The sequence below is a fragment of the Heloderma suspectum genome, chromosome 3 (genome assembly GCF_057233095.1).
Source record: "Heloderma suspectum isolate Gila_16-S chromosome 3, 16-S_ref, whole genome shotgun sequence".
Lineage (NCBI taxonomy): Eukaryota > Metazoa > Chordata > Lepidosauria > Squamata > Helodermatidae > Heloderma > Heloderma suspectum.
The window spans coordinates 5110937-5131768 of NC_139460.1; the positions used below are offsets into that span (position 1 = coordinate 5110937).

At 52.5% G+C, this 20832-nt stretch overlaps 2 protein-coding genes across 11 annotated transcripts in view; one reads left to right on the forward strand and one right to left on the reverse strand.

Annotated features, from left to right (window-relative positions):
- The window catches only part of LOC146349264 (maestro heat-like repeat-containing protein family member 7), a 64570-nt gene extending 52591 nt beyond the window's left edge, over positions 1–11979 (forward strand). For 6 of the 9 annotated variants that reach the window (XM_084842368.1, XM_084842364.1, XM_084842371.1 and 3 more), the window contains one exon: positions 657–11979. The gene's annotated coding sequence lies outside the window, so the exon portion shown is untranslated. The remainder of the gene's footprint in view (positions 1–656) is intronic. The other 3 variants (XM_084842365.1, XM_084842367.1, XM_084842369.1) reach the window with 3 other exon arrangements.
- Positions 6560–18918, reverse strand: KCNE3 (potassium voltage-gated channel subfamily E regulatory subunit 3). 2 transcript variants are annotated; one of them, XR_014788928.1, is made up of 2 exons: positions 17684–18659; positions 6560–7151 (listed from the first exon to the last, which is right to left on the reverse strand). XR_014788928.1 is itself a non-coding variant. In XM_084842381.1 (2 exons), exon 2 carries the CDS (start codon positions 7124–7126, stop codon positions 6830–6832), a length of 297 nt encoding a protein of 98 aa, XP_084698507.1. In that variant the 5' UTR covers positions 7127–7151; positions 18857–18918; the 3' UTR covers positions 6561–6829. The 2 variants fall into 2 exon arrangements, 1 of the variants encoding a protein (XP_084698507.1); XM_084842381.1 differs by lacking the exon at positions 17684–18659 and adding an exon at positions 18857–18918 and having other exon boundaries at positions 6561–7151.
- Between the last annotated feature and the right edge of the window lie 1914 nt (positions 18919–20832).

A 20832-nucleotide genomic window follows, 5' to 3' on the forward strand; every position in this document is an offset into this window, starting at 1 on the left:
GCCAAGCGGGGCAGCAATATCCTTAGCAGCGCAAATGGGTCCTCTCTCGGCAGTGGTAAGGAGCAGCAATCGGAGCACAGAACTTTTTGCAGACACCACTGCTGCCTTGCCTTTTAAGCTTGTGCTTATTGTGTGTTTATAGTATTTTAGTATAAGCCATCTTGGAGGCCTGTTGTCAAGCAGAAAGGCAGGATATACATACTTTACCTAAATCAATGCATAAGCAGCATTGCACAAGTTTTCAGGGACAGTCCTGGCCATTTCCAATTAAAAGCGGATCTCAGGTGATGGGAAATTTCTTTCTCTGCCTGAAACCCTGGAGAGCGGCTGCCAGTCACAGAAAACACTGAGCTAGATGGACCAATGGGCTGGCTTGGTGTCAGGCAGCTTCCCAGAGGAGGTGGTTAGGCGAGTCTGTTTGGACTTCCTGTCCATGGACCTGCGTGTGACCCAGGAGCGCCCCTCTCCTCCCAGCCACGCCCTGCAGCACCGCAAGGGTTCCCACCTCTCATCTCCTGTGGTGTGGCTGCCTGTCCTCTAATGCAATTTCAGACGCGCTCAGCCTCGCCGCCGCTTTCCCTCCCATTCCCCAAGCCTCCCACCATAGCGCAAAAGAGCCACCCGCGGTGTTCCGTCACTTTCTCCTTTTTACCCAGGCGCTGCCCGCTGCAGGACCAGCCCAGAAAGGATGATACAATTGTCCTCAACATATGGGGAAACCAAAACTATCAATCCAAGTCAATCATATTTGCTTGAAGAAGAGCCCTTTGTAAGTAAAGGCATGAAAAGTGCTTGTAAAAGGCGGCAGCTTACATTAGGATGTAATGTGAAATAATATAATAATTTTGAAAGTAATGTGTATATAAATGCACATTGAGATCTTTAAACCAATAATTTTTTTGTTATTTTTAAATCTATCTATCTATCTATCTATCTATCTATCATGTTTTACAAAACTGGAATAGATGTGTGTGGATCTGATCAATTCTGAGAATGATTTGTTGAAGTCAGTAGTTTGTGAACTTCCCATTCTGCCCATTTTCTGTTTCTTCCTTTTTCTTCTTAGCAGAATTGTACCACAATGTGACGTTTTGTGCCCCTTGTCTTTTCTTTGAAGAACAGTTGTTGGTGTTTCCCCCGGTCTACTGAGGCCTTTGTAACACTTCTGCAGATCAATGTGTCTGTGGGTGAGTCCATAAATCAGCCTTTCCCAACCGGGTGCTTGCCAGCTGTGTGGAACTAAAACTCCCATAATTCCCAGCCAGCATGGTCAAGTTGGCTTGGCATGATGGGAGTTGCAGTCCAACACATCTGGTGGGCCCCAGGTTGGGAAAGGGTGCTGTAAATCCATTTGAATTCTCAGGGATGGTTGGCCAAAGTAAGATAAGCTGCACTGCAAGATGCCTTATCATTCATGTTATTTGCATGACAGCACAAATCGTCGTGACCTTGGGTATAGGATGTTCATGGACCAGCTTAAAGGGTCTGGGGGACATCTGCATTATTCCCTTCAATTTTGGGGGGTGCTGACATCACCTAGCACATACCTGAGAAGGAAACATGAACATTAGACAATAATAATTTGTTTTAATTATGTACTTCAATGTAAATACTACTCAAAGTATATGTAACTGTTCACAGACGGATCCCTCAACTTCAAGAACTGCAGAAAGAATACCGTGCACACTCTCAATATGTGACATGGAAAGGTTTCAATATCAACCCACCCAGAAAACCCACGGCCCATTTTTATGTGGCCGTCATATCGGACTCAGGGGGCAGGGGATGACTGTAACCCTGACAGCATGCTTGAAAGGCTGGCACACAGAAGAAGGTAAAAACGTGTGCTTTGAAGGATGAGACCTAATGGGATCAAGTTACAGGTGGGCAGATTTCACTTGAATGTTAGGAGACACTTCAGTTGAGACTGTAGCTCAGTGGCAGAGCCCCTGCTTTGCATGCAGTAGGTCCCCAGTTTAATCCCCGGCATCTCCAAGCAGGGCGGGAAAACTCTTGCCTGAAACCCTTGCGAGCCCTTGCTGCCAGTCAGTGTCAACAATACTGGGTTAGATGGACCAAGGGTCTCAGGGCCGGCCCAAGACATTTTGCTGGCTGAAGCAAAGGACAAGACGGCGTTCCATTCCATGTACAAAAGCCGGCTGCACTGGCAGTTGAGCCATTCTTCGATACTAGCCCTGGGACAGCACCCTCCACCACACCCGAAGGCAGCAGATTAGCTTCGGGGGCCAGGGCAGGCTGCACGGCCCTCAGCAACCTCCAGCACTGTGTTGTCGCCTCCCAGCATCTTCCGCCTGAGGCCACCCCTTCACTGCACTCAATGGCAGGGCCGGCCTGGAAGGTCTGACTCAGCAGAGGGCAACGTCCCATGTTCTCAGTGGTAAAAGCAGATCGACAAAATTCCCCATGCGGGTGGGGGCCTGTCTTGCCTTGACAGACTTCAAGCAGAGACCAGACAGGGATCTGGTGGGTATGCGTTAGCTCTAGATTTCCTATACTGAGTAGGGGGTTGGACTTGATCGCCTGCAAGCCCCCTCCAACTCTAGGGCTCCATGGAGCTTGTGATCTTATCAAAGCAGGCCTAGCTGTCACAGCCTCCACTCCTCCCTGTCATCTAGGACCGCTGAGAGAGGTGTTATCCCGAAATCAGCACTACCTCAGGGGCTGGGTTCTCTGGGATGGTGTGCTATTTGGTTGCCCATTCACTTAGTCTGGAGGAAATTCTGGAGCACAATCCACTAGGACTGGATTGAAATGAATGGGAGCTGTGCCACAACCCTGGCATCTACTGTCCTTGGGAGTTGTAGTGCCTCATTCTCTTTTTTAAAGCCATTTAGGGCTCAATCCTATGCATGTTTAGACAGAAAAAAGTCCTCCAACTCCCAGCCAGCCATTCTGTCTAAACATGCATAGGATTGCATCCTTATTCTAGTGGCCATCACAACATACTCCAGCGGCCACTCGAATAAGGCCACTACAGATTCTAGTGGCCATCCACGAGCCAGCTGTGTACTCTGCAAAAAAGTATGTCCTCGTGCTTCTCTTAAACTTTCTCTGCCCATCCGTTTCAGAAGAAGACACGTGATTTCCTGCATTTTGAGTGAAATTGCCTGCTGTTCTTCATTTAGTTCGTTGATACCACTTGTGATCTTCCAGCCTCTATCATGTCCCCCCTGCTTTTCTTACCTAATGCCCTGGTCCTGAGATGTCACAATATAAAATATTTTTAACATGAAAAATCGTTACTGCAAGGAAATCGTTCCTTTGACTCCTCCCTCCAAGAATCCACAAAAGCACTTTTGGGGACATAAAAATCACGCCCCACATAGACATGACACCATTCGTGCAATTAGCAATCACGTGAATGGCATTTTAAAAGTAAACAGCAGGTGCAGAAGTCTGATCTGGGTTGGGACCCTTAGCCGTGGTTAGGGCATTTAGCCCTTTGTCCCCCACTGTGGTCCAGATCCGGATTGGCGCAGGGCATGACTCTTACTTGCACTGGAAAAAGAAAGCTTCCATTGGTGTGAATGAAAGCTTTTTTTCCAATGCAAACAGCAGGCATGGGGTGACCTGAGCCAGAATGAGACCATAGATGGGGCAAAGAGTTAAAGCCCCCCCCCACACACACACACTCTGGATTGTATTTACTTTTCAGAAAGTGTTCGCACAATGGCTAATTACATGTACAGTGTCACATCTAGTTGTGCCAGGCCATCACCACAAGGTGGTGCTGACGAGCAATGGAGTCTTGCTCAGGCCTTCTTGTAGAGTGGGGGAGAATTTCGTTCAGGTCACATGTGAGCCAAAACTCCTTTACGATTTGCAGTTCTCCAAAAAATGCATACAAAAAGGTGTAAATTGGGGGAATAATATTAAAAATGCATTATGTTAAGAAAACAGCTTTCAAAAAATGCGGATATTAGGCAAAAATGCATAAAAATACACGCATTAGGAGAAACGTGCACAAAAATGCATATGAATTTCAAGCAAACCTCTCAGGGACATAACCACTACAAAACAGCCACCCAACTCTATCGGGGACCTCTCTCCTTCCCATGTTCCGGAATCTGCCAGCTAGATTTATGTGGCTCCAGTTCAGGGCCAGCCCAAGACATTTTGCTGCCTGAGGCACAAGATGAAACGGCGGTCCCCTATTCCACCTACAGAAGTCAATGACAGTGATGGTTGGATCTGACTTCCACCCTGGTGCTGGGACAGCATCTGCCAGTGCGACCGAGGACAGCAAGATAGCTCAGGGTGCAGGCAGGCTGCATGGCGTCTATAGCTGTGGCCTCCAGCGCCTTAGCTGCTGCTCCCTCAGCGTCTGCCACCCGAGGCAGCCGACTCACTGTGCCTCAGGTAGGGCCGGCCCGCCTCAGGTTGCAGCCCTAAACACACTCACTTGGAAGCAAACCCCACTGAAACCAGTAGGATTGACTTCCAAGTCAACATCCTCAGGATTAGACTGTAGGTGACTCTTGTTCCTAGACACCACAGCTAAGCGGCCTTGATGATTTCAGCACTGGAAAGTCTGTTGCAGGTCACAGAATTCCACCTCTTCAGGGCAGAATGTGGGTTGGTCTGATATAGCCGTGTGTGTGTATGGGCGTGTGTGCACAACATACTGGCATGGCTCCCCCCCAAGGAATTCTGGGAACTGTAGTTTGGCAAGGGCACTGATCGTACTAATAATTGTTTGTGAAAGATCGGTAGCCTCCCTCGCAACACGTCCGCTCCCTGGGAAGAGGGCACTACAATTAAGGGCATAATCCTATGCATGTTTTGACAAAGTCCTACAACTCCCAACATTCCAGAGCCAAAATGGCTAGCTGGGGAATGCTCGGAGTTGTAGGACTTTTTTCTGTCAAAACATGCATAGGATGGTGCCCTAAACCACTTTACATTTGTGATGTAGATGCACCACAAGAAAGCTAATGATGGAGGGAGGGGGGCAGAAATCAACCCCTTTTCAGATCCGTGTCACTTTTGCACGTGTGCATCAATACATCTGTGCTGTCTCAATCCCACATTAATCTCTGATACATTTTTAAAGAGCTGCACACAAATTAGCATTTCAACACATCTTTAGATGTGTCCATCGCAATGCATTTTCTCTCAAAACAGTTTTAGACATGCTGACACGCCCTTTGAGCTGAGAGGTGGCTCGTGGTGTTCGGGGGAGTGCGAAATTCACAAAGACCGCATTCCTGTTCATGTGAGGGAACAAGGATGAGGAGATGCAAAGGCCAGGGGTTGGATCCGACCCACTGGCTGGTTAAGGCAAGAGATACTTTGCCGCCTGCCCCGCTCCTCCCACTCCTTGTAAGCGCTGGGGGGGATAAATGCCACTTGCTGTTCCTTCAGGGCTCGCTGCCCATCAGGGCAGCCCCAAGTCTTTTCTGCAGCAAATCAGCACACGGGAGCTTTGGAGCTCTTCATCCACGAAACCTCCCAATGAGCCGAGGTGCCACTCGCCGGTGTCACTGGTGTCTCCGGTGTGGCTGCCTTGCCTCGCTCCGCTTTGTTTCTGTACGGTTTCTGTACGGGCCTGGACGGAAGGCTCCTTGTGGAGAAGACTGCATCCTCTTGTCCCACAAGGTGAGCGGTACCTGCCGTGGCTTGCCTCACCACACTGCAGGGCACTGCCTGCCTCTGAGGGAATGGGATGCATCTCCTATCTTGAGGGCCTCACCCACAACCGCTTCCCTGCACATCTCCCCCTTGGCCTGTGTTTGGCCTGCGGCTCTTATGGGGTGTGTGAGAAAGGGCTCTGGCTTCCTCGTGGCTAGAACAGAGGGGGCTGGCCCTTGGGGGGGCGGGGGAGCAACTGAGCAGAGCACTACCACCAGGCCATCGTGGGGACGGGCCTGGAAGAAAACAGGCTCCCTCGGATGGGTGGGGAGAGGTGCGCGTCCCAGTGACTTGTCCGTTGTAATGTCCGCATCTCCGCAGGTTTGCTCCACCTTCCAGAGCACAGCATGTGCCTGCTGAGTTCAGAGAGAAGAGGCAGGCTTGCAGTAAGGCAAATGATGTCATTGGGGCAACTCAACAGATTCAGGGCACATACTCTGGTATGTTCTTCTCTAACACCCATGATTCATTATGGGACTTGCTACACGTGGACGTGAGAGATAAAAAGAGAACAATCCTTAAGGTTTGGCTCTCAGGGGCAATCAAATGGGGGGCAGGGGAGCAAAGGCCCACAATTTGCTTTAAAACCTAGCAGAAAGAATACTAGGAGAAAAGCTATGGGGTAATCCCACAGCAGAAGGAATTCTGATTCTGGGCCCGTTCAGGTCATATTCTTGGAGCGGGGGGCTCTAGGGCTTGTACAGACTGGCTTCTCTCATAGCACACCCCTCCAACTAGCCTCAGGCCTGCATCAAAATATGACATCTTTTCAAACGGAAAGGCAAAGAAAAGTCTGGCAGGCAGCAGCTCGTGTGTCTGCACGCGCAAGACCCATGGAAATGAACAAGAGCAGTACAAGAGGAGAACTTCCACCGGACCTCCCACCATAGACAGCCACATCTCATTTCACTCCTGCAAACCGATCAGTTTATTGTATACTGTGGGAGGAGGGAATCAGTGAAACTTATTATTTAAAAATTAAAACAGCTCTTGTTAATTTGGAATCAAAGCCACTTCTACCCATCCATATTCCTTTGCACACCATCTGAACGGAGGTGCGCCTTAGTTCCTGAAGGAAGAATCTAAGAGGAGTCAAGAGGGAAATTTCTTCTGGCAAAGGATGCCGCTGAGAGTGTCTCCACGGCTGTGTCCCCTCTCCTCGTTCTCTTTCTGTCCCTCATATCATAGTCATCCGGTTCTTGATGTAAACGTGGTACGGGTCGCTCTGTTTGTCCACGTCCTTCTGGGATCTGGTATACCCAAGGATCAAACTGCCAACTGTTGCAGCAAACAGGATCATCACAAAGAGAATGTACATGTAAGCATAGGTCTCTTTCTCCCCATCCTCCCTCCCGTGTTTTGTGTCTTGGGGGCACAGCTCAGTCCGGCACAGCGTCTGGTTCAGGGTCCTCAGTATCGAGTCGAGCTTCTGGAACCAGATCTCCGTCAGGTTTCCCATCACCATTGTTGTCATCTGATCCCAGGAGGCACCGTGGCTGCTGGTGGGTACAAAAAGGAAGGCGATTTCAGAACAAGCAAGCCGCCAAAGTGCTTATGGGAGGGCTCACCCACAAACCAGTTTTAACTGTGGCATTGCTTCTTTCAAAAGGACTTTGGGAGTCTTCCATTAGAGAAACCCAACCTCTTGATCGAGGTGAGCAGGAAGGCACATGAACCCTGACGGTTAAAGTGGTTTAGGCTGGTAGTGCAGAGACACCCTCAAGAGGGAAGCTAGAATGTCACCCCTCTTGAGATACAGAGGGTGCTTCCCAGACAGAGGGCTCCAGGCGGCAGCAAACAGAAGACATTGTGCAGCTGTTCCGACTTTTTCTCCTTGACGGATTTTCTGCATTAAGGGAAAACACAGAAGTAACTAAGAAAACATGCGAGGGTCACGAGTAGAAGACGCCATCAGCAGGCTTCCCGGTAACCTTCTGTGACTGAAGCAGAGGTCATAAAAGCCTCGTCTGGAAGCCCCCAGAGAAATGCTCCTTGAAGGGAGGTGTGTCACCCTCGTCCACCATTTGTCTTGGAAAGGCAGGACATACGCTTAATTAATACATAAATAAAGGCTGTGGACTTCATTCACAAGACAGCGGCCAGAAACAGGAGCCCCATCCACTCCTCCTGGGGGTGCTGCTGTCCACAACAGGAAGAATTTCTTCCAGCAAAGTGGGGAAGACCTGAAAGAAACCCCCACCTAATCTCATTGCACCGAACCCTGCATACGATTCTTCCACATGAGTATTCCTATTTGGGGAGACTGAGCGCCAAAGTCACCTCTTGGGAGGAATAACACATCATCCCACTGAGAGACAGAGTTGGGGGGGCGGGGAGCTCAGTGGCAGAGCGCCTGCTGTGCATGCAGGAGCAGGCACCTCCGGCAGAAAAAGGACCAAGCGCTGGGCGGGGTGGTTTCCGAGAGTCTAAACTTCTAGGAGAGCTTGATGGCTAGTTCCTTTGTTTTATTTATTGACGGCTTTAAGACATGCACTGCCTTGGGGAATGGAGCCAGTTTCAGGCAGAATGGTGAGGTACACATTCATTACCTAATAATTCGTTGCTTCCAAGTCAGCCCAAGCACCACAGAGCCCTAAACCTTAGCTGGGGTTAGTGAGATGTTACCACAAAACCAACGAAGCCACGTATGTCCTGGGCTCCAAAAAAGCCTGTCTGGGCTCGCTGGGCCAGTCTGCCCTCTAGGCCTGATACAGAGTCTCCTTTGGGCTTTTGGTCCTGGGCAGGGCCCCAGAGCTCAGTGGAAGAGCACCAGCTTTGCACACAGAAGTCATAAGAATGTAAGGAGAGCCCTGAGGCTGGATCAGACCCAGGGTCCATCTAGTCCAGCATTCTGTTCACACAGGGGCCACCCAGCTGCCCCAATGGGAAGCCCGCAAGCAGGACGTGAGTGCCACAGCACCCTCCTGGGTTCATTTCCCAACATCTCCACTAGATAAAAGATCAGGTAGCAAGAGATGGGGAAAAGCCTTCTCTACTGCACCACCTTGATGGCTTTCTAACAAAAAAACAAAGTGGTATATAAATGTTAATAATAAATAAAAATAAAATACTAGAGATCTGCTGCCAGTCAGAATAGGCAGTTTTGGGCTAGATGGACCAAGAGTCTGACACGATGCTGAAGCTGGTTATTAGTTTCCAGGTCCTTATTTGCGCGAAACTTTGAAAGAGAATTAAATCACTAAAGACCTCACGTCTAAATGTTCTTGCACCCCAAGCTAAGCTTAGGGCTACCTCATCTCCGTGATCGGGAGACCGTCCCCTTGAAGATGAACGATGATTCTCTCCAATCAAAACAGTCACTTTTACAGAAAACACACTAACGTCAGACGGCAATGACAAGTAATGAATGAATGGGCTCTCTGCATTCTAGATCAAGCTTCTGGCCACCCCAAATCATACTCTGTTACTCAGTTTTATTGACTGAACTCTCTTTTGGAGTTTGTGCAAAGAAGGAACTGGGATCTAGTAACCAACTTCAGCATCATCAGTCTGACTCAGTAGAAAGCAGATATCCAGTGCGAACCTTATATTTCATAAATGAAAATTCAGACATTCTTTTATCACCCCCTATCCCCCCTCCCGTCGGCTCCCCTTGCTGAAAGCTTTGCTCACTTACTCTTCGATGGCCTATCCTGTACCCAAGCTTTGGAAGTGGTGCATTCGTAAGCAGATCATAACCGTTTTCTTCTTTTAAAACTTAAGAATGTTTGGTAGACTATCTCACCAAAGATATGGGTCTACTCACTGTACAACTGCTGTGGATAAACACATTAGTAACTCAACAGGTGATTACACAAGGGGTGAACGGGAAGCAGTCCCTGGCCTTTTGTGTTTGGGGAAGCCAAGACAGAATCAACTTTGCCACGTCCTGGATGGTGTCACATGATTTAAGGGCGGAAGAGGGGTGTTAAAGAAAAACACAATTGTCCTGGAATAGCTTATCATTCATTCATTCATTCATTCGATTTATTAGCTGCCCATCTGGCCAGCTACCCAGCCACTCTAGGCAGCGTACAATGCAAATAACAACATGAAATACAACAAATTTACATAATCAACTGAACAAAACAACACAGCTCTAAAAACCCATAACCCGCCCCAAATGCCCGCCTGAACGGCCAGGTGTTCAAAGCCCGGAAAAGTACTCGACCATCTCCAAGTGAATCTCACCCTCCGTGTCACGCGAAGGGGCAGGTTGTGCACTAGATGTGCATTTGCAGCAGGGGTGGGGGGCTGGAGGCCCCGCGGACGCCTCCGGCCCTGCTGGTGCCCCAATCCACACCCCAGGGTTCCCCGGGTGGCCACGCCCCTTTCCCCAGGCCTCACTCCTCCTCCCCCAAGCACCGATTGGTTGGTGGTTTCTAGCTTGAGCTCAGGTTTCCCCGCATTCTGAAAGGCCGGAATGCCTCTCCCAAGGCTTAGTTGCTGGCAGGAAGGGCGTTAAGCTGAAACCGGCTGGCGCTTTTGGCCCCGCCCCTTTGGCCCCGCCCCTTTGGCCCTGCCCACCACTGGAAGGTGGCCCCTGAGAGCTTCTCCAAAATGGAACTTGGCCCTTGCGCTGAAAGAGGTTCCCCACCCCGGATTTACATGCGCGTGTACTCGAGAAACAAGGCATCGAACCCCAAGCAAGAGCTTTAGCCTCGAGAGACTCAGGGCGGCAGGGACTAGGGGCCTGTCCTACAGGAGCCCCCCCAGCCCGGGCCCTCTGCAGTTGTGCTTCACCTCCCACGCCGAGCACAGCATTCGCCGCGTTCAAGGGGGGCATTCAGACGGCGACAGACCCGCGCAGGCTTTCCATGGGGCAACTCAGGCCTAACTGGCCAGCCTGAAAATGCCACTGCACCACCACATTGGTCAGGGGTGTGGGCGTTGGACTGCATCTCACATCATTCCCAAGCCAGCATGGCCAATGCTGGGGATGACGGGACCTGTGGCCCAACTCAGATGGAGGGCACTGCATTGGGGAAGGATGTACTAGGAAACAAGAACTGTCCCTAGCCAATGAGGCAGTAGGCGAATGCTCAGCTACTTCGTGCTCAGCATTGGGTTTGAGATCCCAATTTGAGATCAGCAGAATTGAGATCCAAGCACTACACAAGGAGTATTTTCTGTCCTGCTTTTTCGCTACATATCTTCAAGGTGGCCCTGTGGCATAGCAGAATAATGCAAATACACAAGTGAAAAAAGTGGTTTCTTTTGCTTTCAAATTAAATAATTTGCAGAAAGTGCTGGTTAGACACAGAAGCAAAACTGGAGGGTCACGACCTGTCCATATAGAGACCATAAACAACCGTGAAAAGCGAATGACGAACACACGGTAAATGCCCCACACAGAAAAGCCCTTAGTTGAGTGCTGCTAACTCAATTCTGAGTGGCCTGCAAATGCTTTAGTGGGGAATTTGCTAAACCCTGCCAGATGACCCCATAGGGCGCAGGGCATCCCCATAAACCAGTCTCCCCCAAGCTGGCGCCTTCCAGATCTCACAGACTACAACACCCACCAGCCTCAGCCAGAGTGGCCATGGTGGGAATGGCAGAACAACGCATCTGGTGCGCGTCAGGTTGAGGGAGGCTACTCCACAGAGAAGGGCAGGATTTTTTTGCGGGCTGAACGGATGCAACATCCACTCGGATCAGAGAATCCAAAGTCTACGTTGCCATGGCACAAGTCCTGCTGCGCCCACGCAACGAATGACAGGTGAGCCTCTAAAAACCCGTGTGATTTTGGACAGCTGAGATAATTAAGGTAATTACCGGATTATGCCTGTCACAACAGACTGGCAGAAACATTCAAATCCTTTGCCAGCCATGGAACAGAAACCGACACTTCTCATTGGGCAGGATTCACACGGCTTTCTCTTCCTTCACTTTTAGTGCAGCCCTATACATATCTATTCAGCCCAACGAAACTCAGTGGGACTTCCTCCCAGCTACGTATGTATCTTTTTTCGTTGTTCTAATGAAGCGAATGAGGTAAAAATATTTGACCGTTCTTGGACCACATTTGACCGGTCAACGAAGCAAAATCTTTTTTGATCTGGCAAATGCCCAGCCCTAGATCAGGCTACAGAAATGAGGCCTGTCAGACATGTTTTAGACCTCAGCATTCATAAAGAGTGATCTACGCAACCATCGCGGCTTCTTTCAGCGAAGCTACTCTCTGGTAGTCCAGCATCAAAATTGCGCATAAATTCAACCACATTTCAGAATTCAACCTTTTGAGTACGTTCAAGTGTTGTTCCTGATTTTGAAGAGTATTTTATATAGATGTATACAGATATATAGATACACACGCACGCACGCACACGACACAATACTACGCATGTTCACTCAGAACATGTGTTCAATGGGACTTACCTCCTAGTGCATGAGTTTAGGATCGCAGCATAAGGCTGCAATCTTATACCCATTTACCTGGGGGTAAGCACCACTGAACTCAACGGGACTAGTCATTTATAGGATTTTATTTATTTATTGTTACATTTATATCCTGCCTTTTCCCCTCTTGCAAGGAACCCAAGGCTGCTTACATACTCGTCTTCCTCTCCATTTTATCCGCCCAACAACCCTGTGAGGCAGGTTAAGCTGAGAGTCAGGGACCAGCCCAAAGTCACCTGGTGGGCTTCCTGGCTGAGTGGGGACTAGAACCCGGCTCTCCCAAGTCCTAGTCCAACTACAGCAACTGGCACTTAAGACCGACAATGCAAACCACTAGATTGCATCGCTGGTCTTATTAAAGTTAAGTATCCACTTCACTTTACCTCTGAAGTGCTCCAACGGTGCCATCCCGAACATCCTGCTCTTGCGTCCCCTCATACCCTACCCTCAGGCACCCAAATGCCTCCAGCAGCTCTCCCTTTCTCCCTTGCTAGCCTTCTCCCTGGAACGTCCTTCCAGACTGTCAGTGCCCTGCCAGCTTTTTCCATAGCTCTGTGGCAGCGCAGAGGGGAAGGCCCCAGGCTCAATGCTCTCCATCTCCAGTTAAAAAAAGAACAGCCAATACTGGGTTAGATTGGTCTAATGGACAATTTGGTATAAGGCAACTCTGTAGGTTTTGTTTTTCAAAGACCGCCACGATCAAGGTGGTTTTGAAGCTGGCGTGCCAAACCATTAGCTGGTTTGCACCGTTTTTGTGCATCAAAAAAAATCAGCTTTTAAGATTACACTCTGCATAATGAGGGCTAGAAGCTTCCTCTTTTAAAAAAAAGTTGGGGAACTGAAGCACAGTTTGGCAGAATGGCGAAAGAGGCAAGCACTCCTGCGTAGTGGGGGGGGGGGGCAGGAGCTCTGTAGTGGAGCTATTTCCATTTGGCTGTGTTTGCCGGAGGATTTTCAAGGGCTTTGCAAACATGAATGAATTATGCTCCACTGCCCTCCTGGCAAGGGAGGCAAACGTTATTTACCTAAGCTCGTGAGAGCGGTAAACTCAATCAGGAAAAAAGTTATTTGCTTTGAGATTGTGCTCCAGCCTCCCCATGCACATTATTATTTTCCTGGCCAAGGAGAACCGCAGGCCATACTGTGTGAAAGCCCTAAATAGTTTAAGACTAGGATACCTTATATAACTGGAGTCCCTGTATCTGTCTCCGCCTATATCTGATGCCGTCCCGATGTACTGGACTACCGCTCCCATCATTCCCATATCACATCCCCACAGAGACGGGCACCGCAGCCCAGCACATCTGGAGGGCACCAAGTTGGGCCAGGCTGCTGTAGGACGTGCGCACCCAAGGCCCGCTCTGACAAGGCCGCCACCCTGGCATTCTCGCGGCCACTCGTGAGGCAGAAAAACAGTGTCGGGTTCTTGAGTTCCCAGCCAAACCAGCCTCCGCATTCCAACTGGTATCTTTTTATTTCCTGGTCTCGCTCGAGCGCTGCAGCGTCAAGCACCCCCACCTTTGTGTCTGGTGAATGCCGCTATTGTTCAGTCTCAGGGGGGCGGGGAACACCCATCATACCTGAGCCCCAGCCGGCCCAAGAGCCAGCCTGCCCCACACAGCTCCTCTGTTCATCGCCAAGCCTGCCACACTCCCTTCTGCAGGCCTGAGGGGTGTGACCCAGCAACGCCTTCCTCGCTTGCAGCGGGTGCGGGAGAGACACGCGCTCGGAGGCCGCGTTTCGCCTCCTGCACCGGCAGCACCATCAGCTAAGTTCAAGGGAGACATTCAAAAGCAGACTGATCCGCGGGGAATTTCCAGAGAGCAGGTCCTACCCAGGGTGAATCCATGAGCCTGAATCGGCCGCTGCACAGCCAGGTCGGGCAGGTAGCGGGCACCACGACAGTGCAACCGGGAGTTTGCGTGGACATGATGTATTTCCACTGTACATCCCTGAACCAAGAACGAGTGGACAGGCCTCTGCCCCAAGGAGCTTACAACATAGAAACTGACCCAAGCAAAGGAAGGAAAGGGAGGTCAAGTAAAGAGGGGAAGAATATCTGATGATTGCAGGTTGCAGGTTAGGGTCCCAGCACCTAACCGCTGACTTCATTACCTATTTAAGCATCTTAATAAAGCAGCTTCCCCAACCCAGGGCCTTCCAGTTGTGTTGAACTCCAATTCCCATCATTGCCAGCACCGGTTGAACCAGCTGGGGAGTAGTTGGGGTCTGTATGTAGAGCTTTTCTACATGAGGCTATTAATCGGCTGAATGTACTTCCAGTTTCGTTGCAGAACTGAGATCCAAGCACTTCACGAGGAACGTTTCTTCTCCAGCTTTTCTGCTATATTACCTCTAGGTGGCACTGTGGTATAGCAGAATAGCACAAATACACAAGTAGGAACAGCATTTTCTTTCACTTTCACAATTAAATGCCGCACTTTCCCTGCCCTAAAAAAACTTGGTAAAAGTGCTGGAGGTTCATGTCATCATATAAAGAGCCCGTAAATAACCGTGAGTAGGGAGTGACAAGCACACGATACATGCCTTGTGTAAAAAGCCCGTAGTCCAACACATTGGGAAAGCCCCAGGAGGAGGACAACTGTAATAAGGAATATCAGGTCACGCAGGAACTGAATGATCTCTGTCCAATGGCCATGCTGGCTGGGGATAATGGGAGTTGTAGTCCAGCCCATCTGGAGGGGACCAGGTTGGGAGAGGTGGGACTAGCTGGACCACTGGTCACTCTAAACTGTTTAATAAGGCAGCTCCTTCTGGGGGACCCAAACAGGCCCCTGACCTCTAGCATCGGAAGCCTACGGCTCCACGTCAAAGAAGGCACACAGCCCCTTTCATTTCCCCCACTGACCCTTGATGGTGACTTCGCCCCACACTTCTTGTGCCCCAACTGCACAAACAACCCAAGAGGTTACTTGGGTTGGTGATGTTCTTGGGGGCGCCTCAGAAGCACCGTGCAGTCCGAGAGCGGTAACTCCCACTTTGCTGGCATCGTTACACCACAGGGAACAGTTAGGGCACAATCTTCTCAGGACTGTGCTCAAAAATTGCACCAAAACCTCCTCTGAGACACCCCCGGAAGGTCCAGGGGTGCGCCTCTCGGGTCACGCAGTGCAACCTCTCCAGCGAGGTCAACACACTTCCAGCGAGGCCCGTTCACACTTTCAGCATCCGGGAGCAGCCAGCAAGGCCCCTTTTCGTCCCGCACTCTCTTATCTCAGTTATTTAAACACGGGAATTAGCTGCATATTTCAGAGATCACTTGCACTGCAAGTGTTTACCGATTTGCGCAAACAACGTTCTCCAGTTTCTTTGCACCTGCAGCGCGAGGGAAATGCTCGGAAGCCCAGGGCTGCAAACTCCCCCTGCTCTTGCCGCCTGCCAGCCACAAGCGCCGTCAGTGTTGTGCGGGGTGCTTTGCAGGGTAGCACAACCCCCCAACAATGGCAGCGAGAGAGGCAGCCGGGCCCCACAGTAGGACTTAATTCGAGGTAAGCATGCACAGGAATGCCGTGGTGGACGCTGCTGCATAGCGGGAACGTAGCCAACGGAGCCCGCTGTTCTCTGCTCGGGGTCGCAGGCCGAAAAGGCCCTTTGCGTCGCCTGCTGCCTGATCAGTGGAGGCCGATGGCTCCGATGTCAGTGGGGCAGTGAATCCGTTCCGGGTTTCAGTCAGAACTCTAAGGGAGTTATCAAGGTGCGAAGTGCTAACCAGTCAGAAATCACTGGTTCTGACTGAAACCTGAAGCAGATTTGCGCCCCACTGAGCTGATCCCCTTAACTAGCAATGGCAGGGATTAAACCTGCAACCTTCTGCATGTGCAGCAGAGGCTCTACCCTTTAAGGGGAGGAACCAAGCTACGGTTCCTCCCCTTAAAGGGATGGAGACCAGGGGATTGAAACAAGTGCTTCACCAAAAAGGTGGGCTCTGAGGAACGTGACACGGTTATGCAGTCGGAACCACATTTGGAAGCAACACCCATTCATTGTACGCCAACCCGTTGCTTTTTCTTCTTCGGCAATAAGCTTCCCAACCTGGTGCCCTCTGTATGGGTTGGACTTCAAGTCCCATTATCCCCAGCACCAGGTCGAGGAAGGCTGTGCTACAAAACATTCCACTTACAGCCCAAGTCTGTTTATTCAGAAGTCAGTCAAGCTGAGTTCAATGGAATGCCCTCCCTACTCAATATGATTAGGTATGCGGCCGAGGAACCAAACCCATCTTTCAGCTTAGCCCTTTTCGAGATGCGAAATGCCCTGCCCTGCCCTGCCCTGCTCTTTTATTTTATTTTATTTTTATTTATTTATTTATTGCATTTATACCCCGCCTTTTTTCCTCTTGCAAGGAACCCAAGGCGGCTTACATGATCCTCCTCCTCTCCATTTTATCCTCACAACAACAACCCTGCGAGGTGGGTTGGGCTGAGAGTCTGTGACTGGCCCAAAGTCACCCAGTGAGCTTCCACGGCCGAGTGGGGACTAGAACCCGGATCTCCCGGCTCCCAGTCCGACGCTCTTGCCACTACGCCACGCTGGCTCTCCCTTGTGTCTTTAACATCAGCTTAGTGTGCAGAGCAATCACCAGGCACATGGAGATAAGCAGCATTACCTGTAACTGCCTGCAAGAGGCACAGCTACAGAGGCCAGTTGAGAAGTTGGCAACCTCAATTGCACTATTTGGGCCATGCATGAATATTGTTAACACAGGAGAGAGCACAGAAGAGAAAGTGAATATGCTGCTTGCAATGTAGATTTTACATTCATGTTGCAAACCGATTTAAGTCAACTCCAATTTATGCAGAATATGTGAAAATATCCTTTGATATCCTGAAGCCCCCACTGGTAAGACCTTCGAGTCCAAAAAAGAGGGTGAATTACTCCTCACTCTATTGACCTTCACTCAATAAGATGACTCCTGGTGGACCTCTTCACATGTTCCCTTTTTAGGCACAGCCATAAAAATGCAAATGCAGCAGCTGCTTCCAGAGAATATCCTCAGTAGCAAACCCCAAAGTTTGTTGCTGAAAAATCATGTCCAGCGGGGGGAGCATGAAACGGCAGAGGCAAACTTGTGCCCAGTTAATCCGTAGTCAAAGCTGCCAGCACTTCTATACCACAGACTGAGCAGCGCAAGCCTGTGCATATTTACACAGAATGCATTTCTCAGTTCCCTCGCCAAACTACGATCCCCGGGCATTCTTCGGAGGAAGCCATGACAATTAAGCTGGTCTTTAAAAAAAAAGAAGTATACAGCTGTGGAGCAGATCGGCCCTAGGAAACCTTGGCCCAGACTTCCAGCCATAAGCGCAAGAAGGCGCAAGCCCCTCAACGAGTCTTTGGCTCCCACTGCAGGCTCTTCCGCGCAACGTACGTGTATAAGATGACCACCACTGTTAATCGGCCAGATGCTTGCTAAAGAAATGGGAGCCAGAACTCCTGGCACATCTACTGCAAATCATCCGGAGAGCTACCAGCGGCTCCAGGTCTGCCTTCTGTCCACCCGTGCCTTGGGGAAGGATCTGTCCTTCCGCTCCATGCGCTTCGCCGCGCCAAACACCGCAAGACCCTCCTCTTTCTGGAGGACCACAGCACAACCTACTCCCATAAGACGTACCAAACAGAATGATGTCGGACAGGCTGCCTTTGTTCCAAATGGCCACTTGGGGAGGGCACCACATTCCTACGGCTGCTGAGAAAAGGAACTCATGGCGGTCTAAGAGCCGCTCGGTGCAGCTCTTCGGAGCACATCCCAGGCTTGCGGGGAGGTGTGAAGCCAGGCACCTCCCTGGAAACGTAGCGGCTGGTGGGGCTGGGCGAAGAGGGGGCGAGCACGGCAGCCTTCCCCCAGGGTGCAGCTGGGGCAGGACCTGGGGGCCAGGGGCCAGGGTCCCGCAGCCCGGGAGCACCCTCTAGATGTGTGGGACTGCAGTGCCCATCACCCTGCTGTGGACGAGGGAACTGGCGGTCCAACACAGAGAGAAAGCCAGGCTGGGCAAAGGCTGGATCGACAGAGTGGCCCAGCTTTTCCCGACCTGGCGCCTCCCGATGTGTCGGGCTGCAGCTCCCACGCTGGCTGGTAGCGACGGGCGTTGCGCTCCAGCGCATCGCGAGGGCGCCGGGTCGGGCTCCGCTGGGGCACCTGCCGGGGCAGGCGCGGCGGGGCAGGCGGGGGCCCCGCTGGGGCAAGATCTGGCCCGGCGCGGAGCGATTTCTTTCCCAAGCAGCCGCCGCCCCGCGCGTCTGAAGCAAGCACCGGCTTCGGAGGCCGAACACTCGCCCGGGGCAGCCCAGCGGCCCCTCTCCCTGCGCCGGCCTGCCCGAGTGGGGCGGGGAAAGGGGCCCCCCGCACGCGCTCATCTCCCGGGGGGAGCTCGGGGCGGGCGCTGAGCGGGGCCGGGCGCTCTCCCGGGGGGGGAGGGGAGGGCGCTCCCACACGCTCGGGGCGCCCCGTCTTGGCGGGGCGTGTTCTCAAGAGCTCGGGCCCTGCGGGCAGAGGCGGCCCGCACGCGCCCCGGCCGCCGCCGCGGCGTGGGAGACCTCGCCCGGCCGCTCTCGCCCGAGGCCCGCGCAGCCCGGCCCTCCCGCGGGGAGCTGGCGAGCGGGGCGGGAAATGCCGCTCGCCCCCGCCCCGCTCGCCCGGCCCGGCCCGGCGCTGCGTGCTCGAGCCGCCGCAGGGGGGCTCGGCACGGGCGAAGCCGGGCTCGGCCGGGCCGCCCCCTCGCGGCAGCCCGCCCGGCCCGGCCCGGCCCGGCGCCCCCCTCGCCGGCTCCCCGCGCCGCGCGCTGACCTGTGCCCGGGCGCCTCCTGCTCCGGCGGCGGCGCGCTGCCTCCCTGCCGGCGGGCTTCTGCGGCGGGCCGGGGCCCGGCGCCCGCCTGGGGCCGTGGGGCGAGGCCGGCCCTCCCCGGCGCGGGGCCGCCCCTCCCCGGCGGCCGCGCGAGGGCGAGGGCGAGGGCGGCGCCGCCGCCGCCGCCGCCACCTGTTCGGGCCGAGGATGCTGCCGGCGGCCGGCCCCGGGCAGCGGCGCCGCAGGCAGCAATCCCACCGGGCGGCCCCGCGCGCCGCCGGGGAGGGCAGAGGCCCGCTTCTCTCCGCGGCTGGCTGGAGCCGCCCCGCGGGCGGGCGGGCGGGCGGCGGCCGCCGGGCTTGCCCGGGAAGGAGGCGGCGCGGGCGAGGCGGGCAGGGGCGCTTCGCCCCGCCGCTGACGCCAGGGCCCCGGGCGCGCCCCGCGCAGCTGCGGGGAGGCGGGGCCGCCGAGGGGGCGTCCTCGCGCGGCGCGCAGCTGCGGGATCGCTCCCGCGGGACGGAGCGGTGGCCGCCGGCTCGGGGGCCTTGAGGGGCGTGGGCGAGCTCCCGCGGGGAACGGCCATCCCCGCTGCTCGCCCGGGGCTCCGCGCTGCCCGCAGGACCAGAGGCAGCGAGTGAGCCTGGGCGCGCCAGCTGCCGCAGAACACGGGCGGGAGGGCGCTCTTGCGCTCGTGTCCCGCGTGCGGGGCCCTGGGCAACCGCTGGCTGGCCGCGGGGCGAGCGGCAGGCTGGGCTAGCTGGACCCCTGGTCTGATCCGGCAGGGCTCCTCTGATGTCCTTACGACTTTCTTAGGGGGCTGCAAGTCTGGAGATCCGGGTTCTAGTCCCCACTCGGCCATGGCCGCTCGCTGGGTGATTTGGGGCCAGGCACAGACTGCCAGCCCAACCCACCTCGCAGGGTGGTTGTTGTCATGGAGAGGACTATGTCTGCCGCCCTGGGCTACTTAGGAGGGGAAAAGGCGGGAAATTAATTAAATAAATACTTTCTTTTCCTCTTTATTTATTATTGCATTTCTATACCGCCCAGTAACGAAAGCTCTCTGGGAGGTTTACAAAGATTAAAACCTTAGAAATATATTATAAAAACCATTTACATACAAACATATATATGAACTGCACACACAGGAACACACATATATCTCAAACAATTTCAAACACTAAACAAGAAAAATCCAGCTCTTGATTAAAGCATATGCTGCCAAATGCCTGAGAGAACAGGAAGGTCTTAACCTGAGACAGAAAAGATAATGATGTTGGCACCAGGTGGGCCTCATCAGGGAGATCATTCCACAATTGGGGGGCCACCACTGAGAAGGTCCTCTCCCTTGTTGCCACCTTCCGAACTTCCCTCAGAGGAGACGCCCAGAGGAGGGCATTAGATGATGAGCGTTGTATACAGGTAGATTCGTGCTGGGAGAGGCACTCCATCAGGTATTGCAGTCCCGAGCCAAGTAAGACTTTATAGGTCAAATCATGATATATTTTATCATGTAAATTTGAACATTGTAAGAAGTCAGTAAAATTTTTTAAAATGTAGCCTGTTATCCCCTAGCCTCTCCCAACCTGGTGCCTGCCTTCGGATATGTTGGAGATGGACTGCAACTCCCATCATCCCCAGCCAAGCATGGCTGGGAATGTTGGGGACTGCAGTCCAACACATCTAGAGGATGCCACGTTGGGGATTCTAACAGGATGGAGTCAAGTCACATTCGTTTATAGGGAAATAAGTGCCTCCCAAACATAGACCAAACATTATTTAAATACTTTTTCCCTATTGGGTTAAACACATTTACTGATGAAAGCAGAAGCCAAAATGTGTAATTAAAAGATTTTTCAGCCTCTCTCTGTTTGAGCTATCAGTTATTTACACACACACACTTGGCTGTGCTTCCTGGGAGTAAGCATCATTGAACGCAGCTGGCCTTCGCTTCCAAGTAAACAGGCCTAGGATGCGGCTG